Source organism: Otolemur garnettii, unplaced genomic scaffold (genome assembly GCF_000181295.1).
Source record: "Otolemur garnettii isolate 467f Iridium unplaced genomic scaffold, OtoGar3 scaffold00022, whole genome shotgun sequence".
NCBI classification, from domain to species: Eukaryota; Metazoa; Chordata; class Mammalia; order Primates; family Galagidae; genus Otolemur; species Otolemur garnettii.
Window position 1 is genome coordinate 3,716,324 of NW_003852417.1, and position 4,586 is coordinate 3,720,909.

Genomic DNA, 4,586 nt, shown 5'->3' on the forward strand with positions numbered 1-4,586 from the left:
AAAAAAAAAAAAAAAAAAAATAGTTAACAATACCCGTTCTACTCCACAGGACTATTTCAAGAGCCAATGAGAGCATATGTAAGACATTTGATGAGAGAACAGAATATGTATGGAAGCACTTTGGAAGTTTTTGAAAAGCATTATATATTATGAGGCATTAAAATAGCATTTATGCATTAATGGTTTTACAACATTAATAACAGGAGCTTAGTTTTTATAAGTTTTTGCAAGGCAAATGGAATGGTCTTCATTGTCTCTGAACTCTTGAGTTTCTACAGCTTAATTATCATCAATAATCACTAATTTTATAATACTTAGTTTTATCATACCTCACACAAAATATTCAACATTTTCACTGCTGAAACATCAATTCTACCTCTGTCATTCTAAATTATTTCCTTGATATTAGTTTCAAGAAAGTTTCATATAAGATGTTTGTGGTTAGAATAAGATTTCTGATAATACAGCCAATGCACATCATTATTCATATACTGAAGGTCCTATGTCAGGGAACAAAAAGGATAGCTGAAATTAGATACCCAAGTATCTAAGTATATTTTTTCCTTTAGCTAATCAAATCCTCATGTTCATTTCATGTTCAATTGAATACTAATGTTTATAAATGCTATAGTATGAGTATCAAATGGCTATTCTCAATTAAAACACTTAATTAAATGACTTTAACATAGCCATATGAAAATGGCTCCATCAAAATGGTTTTTTTTGAGACAGAGTCTCACTTTGTCAACCCGGGTAGAGTGTCCAGGCATCATACCTCACAGCAACCTCAAACTCTTGGGCTCAAGTGATTTTACCTCGCAAGAAGCTGGGATGATAGGTGCCCTCCACAACACCTGGCTATTTTTAGAGACAAGGACTTGCTCTTGCTTAGGCTAATCTTGAACTTCTGAGCTCAAAGTAATCCAGTGGCCTCAGCCTCCTGGAGTGCTAAGATTACAGGCATGAGCTACAGTGTCCAGCCATCATCAGAATGTTTTTATGACTAACAATCGTATCTTGCCTTCCTCCATGTTCCTAACTCCACCTCAATTCCACATAACACCACTCTACTCATTAATATCTACATTTTATAAAACTGGTTTAAACTGCTCTCTAAATCACAAATGAGTTACTGTTTAAATGTATGGATTTGAATTAAGACTTCAGCTGATTTCAGTCCTGCTCCCAAGTCACCTAATATAAAAATGCTTGATCATTAAACACAGTGTGTGTGCTTGACACTTCAGGGTCTATGCATAATTTTTTTTTAAGAGATAAAGTGACCAGGCTGGATGTGATCATAGTTCACTATAGCCTCAAACTTCTGGGTTCAAACTATTGGCCCACCTCGGCCTCCAGAGTAGCTGGGACTACAGTAGCATGTCACCATGCCTGGCTAATTATATTGTGAAGATAACATCTCACGACATTGCCAGACTGGTCTCAAACTACTAGACTCAAGCAATCCTCCTGCCTTGGCTCCCAAAGTGCTGGGATTGCAGATGTGAGCTATTGCACCCAGCCCCCTGGGCAATATTAATCCTAGCTCCTAAATCACTACATTAGTCAAAGCACATTTCAAAGCTGAAAGTAGTATGATTATACTGTCAATCTTCATTGAACACTGTCCATAGGTTCTTGGAAACTGTGACTGTAAGTGAAATAAAGTATAATGAAATCAGTTTTATTTCCCCTCAGTGTTATAATGAAATGACTTTAAAGGAAAACAACTTTATTTGTCAGGAATTTCCAAGAACCTATGAACAACATTAAGTGAGGTCTGACTATATCACTAAACATAACAAAAATGAATGTCTTACACAGTTTGGGTTGAATTTAATGAATATAAGTGATTTACTAAATAAATTTATATTACTTTCATCCAAATCAATGAAAGAGACATGTACAGTCAAATAGATTCAAACATTTGGTATTCAAAGGTTCATTAAAATACTGAGCAAAGGAAAATTAAGAATTTATATTTATTTACGTATAAATAGCAATAGCAAAATATTTTAACAGACTTTAATTTTAACCACATTTTTATTTATTACCTTGGTTTGTTTGGGGCAAGCTGTCGACTTGGCCGTCTAATAGACTGGTTTGGTTGTATCTTCATTGAAGTTCTAGGAGATGACCGGGCAAAAGGGTCTGGAGCTGGGGGCTTTTTAGGTATCTTTTTCACCAACCGACTAACCCACTTCTGTTGCTCTTCCGTAGAATTTGCTAATAACAATAGATTCTTTGCCGTTGAAATATCATAATACACTACAAAGGAATATTTGAAAAAGTTAATGTTCCTAAAATTTTCCGAATATAAATAATATTGGAGTGAGTAATTCACTATTTACCTTTACAAGGTGCTATAATTTCCTCCTTTTTATCCATGTGATCTTTATGACATTTAATATGGCAGCGACGGCACTCTAAAGCAGGAGGTGGTTTAAACATATGCCACAGTGGCTTCATACAAGCCTCACAGTTGGTTGGGAAATGATAAAGAGTAGGAATAAATTCATGTCCTTTGTGGCAAATATAATTAGATTTTTCTCCAACTGGCTCCACTGGAAATTCTTGTTCCTTCTTACTTTCTCCTTCATTAGCATATAAAATCTATCAATAGTAAAAAGAACAATAAATGATTTCCAAACATAAGTTATTTTTATGTAGTAACCATTCTGACAGTATAAAGTAAAATTAGTCTAAGTTATTCAATGAGAAGAAAATGCATTTGAAGTCAAAACCTAAGCAGGCTCTGTCTAATCAAGAGCTTATTAATAAGTCATTAGACAGTCACTTTGGTTTACATTTTAAAAGAATTAATCCTGTTCAAATGATGCCTTCTTATCTTCTCTATATTTTGCTATGCTTTAGCAACATTATCAGAATAGGCCAGCAAAAGGTAAATTTGCACTTTGTAAGTATTAGAAAGTTCATTGGGGGGGAGTTGGGGGGCAGATCCTGGAAAACAATTACCTGAAAAAATGTGACAATTACAAAAATTGGTGTTTTATAATTCTTAAGAACAGAAACCTGTGTGACAGTTGTAAGCATAGCTACATTTTAAAAGATCTGTATTTGCACAGTTGAGGCAGCCAAAAAAAGGGGAAAGGATATGTAATATATTATGAATAAATATTACAAGCATCCAGAAAACAAGGGACCAATTCCCAAACAGTACACCAAGAACAGTGGTTTTTATATAAAAGAACTCAATAACTAATTCTCAGGTTGACTAATTTTAAAATGGAAGGAGAAAGGGAAGAATTTGGTTTATTTTAAATTGGAAGTAAAAGGACTACCAGGTACAAAATGTAACTTCACAAGCAACTTTTTATAACTTTCTCAAGACCTGAGCATAAAATTGAAAACAGAAGGCAAAAGTTCATGCAAAAAAAAAAAAAAATTATAACCAATCTTAAAAATATTAACAAAGACCAGAAACATGACGTGGATATACTATAGACTTTAACAATTAAAATGGAGAGAGGAATAAAGATGTATCCAACAGAATTAAAACAAAAGTCACAAAATAACAAATCATTTTAAATGGAATTGAAACAGAAAGGTAGTCTGAAGAAGGGCAAAAATAAGGAAATTTGGTATGTCATGTTATATGCCTTAGGCAGAAAAAAGAAAACCAAGCAAACAAAAATAAAACTATGTTTACCTGGAATATCCTTGGAATTTCTTTAGCATCTGCTCTATATACATCTGTCTGTGTGACTGGTCGAACATGAAATAACTTGCTATAAAAGATTTTGGAATAAAGAAATAAAATATTACCCAAGGATCAAATTTTATCAGTTATTCTATATTTATGTCAGAAGTTAAAAATTAACTACTTTGACCCATGTTAGGAACTCATAGAATATTCTGTTCTAATAATTTTTAAATCATTAAGATTTTTAATAATTTTTAACTTTCATCTGTATGAAGCAAATCACAAGAAAATGTTCACTCTAGTACTTTCAGAGGTATACTATGAGTTCTTACACAACTAATAAATTGCATTGTTACTCTTATCATACTTTAAAAGATAAGAAAAGAAATAGTTTCTAAATATTCTAATAACACTTACTCTATATCTAAAACCATGTAAGGGTTAGATTGTTCTTTATCTTGTTCACTGTCATAGAAAAGAATCTTCTTACTGCTTACAATCACATACTGTTAAGAAGAAGGAGGAAAGGAATCAATGACTTGAGTTATTATAGACCTAATTTTCTTTGAAAATAAATTCTATATTAGCAATAAAATCTCATAAAATACCTAAGTAAATAAAAAGTACTTAATACATCTTAAGGAAAGTCTTCCTTAAAATTAGTTTTACTACAGATATTTTAAATAATTGAATGGAGGGAGGGTGAAGTTAAATATTTTTTGGACTTACTTAAGTTTGGGATCCAATAACATTATCAAAAATGAACATAATAACATCAATAATCATAGTAACAGAGGAATAGAAATAAAGGAGTCTTTTAAAAAAAATCTTATCTAGGCTCGGCACCTATAGCTCAACTGGTTAAGGCGCCAGCCACGTACACCTAAGGTGGCGGGTTCGAATCCCCAGCCCGGACCCGCCA

General features: G+C 32.8%; 1 protein-coding gene across 2 annotated transcripts in view; it reads right to left on the reverse strand.

Moving 5' to 3' along the window:
* Window positions 1-4,586, reverse strand: part of ROCK2 (Rho associated coiled-coil containing protein kinase 2) — a 163,605-nt gene that overhangs the window by 8,435 nt on the left and 150,584 nt on the right. Inside the window, exons 29-33 of one of the 2 annotated variants that reach the window (XM_023511840.1) lie at window positions 4,082-4,170; window positions 3,671-3,749; window positions 2,352-2,613; window positions 2,055-2,268; window positions 38-500 (exon numbers count right to left, since the gene is read on the reverse strand). In XM_023511840.1, the coding sequence (XP_023367608.1) occupies window positions 485-500; window positions 2,055-2,268; window positions 2,352-2,613; window positions 3,671-3,749; window positions 4,082-4,170 (660 nt within the window). In that variant the 3' untranslated portion in view covers window positions 38-484. Of the gene's footprint in view, window positions 1-37; window positions 501-2,054; window positions 2,269-2,351; window positions 2,614-3,670; window positions 3,750-4,081; window positions 4,171-4,586 lie in introns of those variants that run through there. The other variant, XM_003787398.3, reaches the window with a different exon arrangement.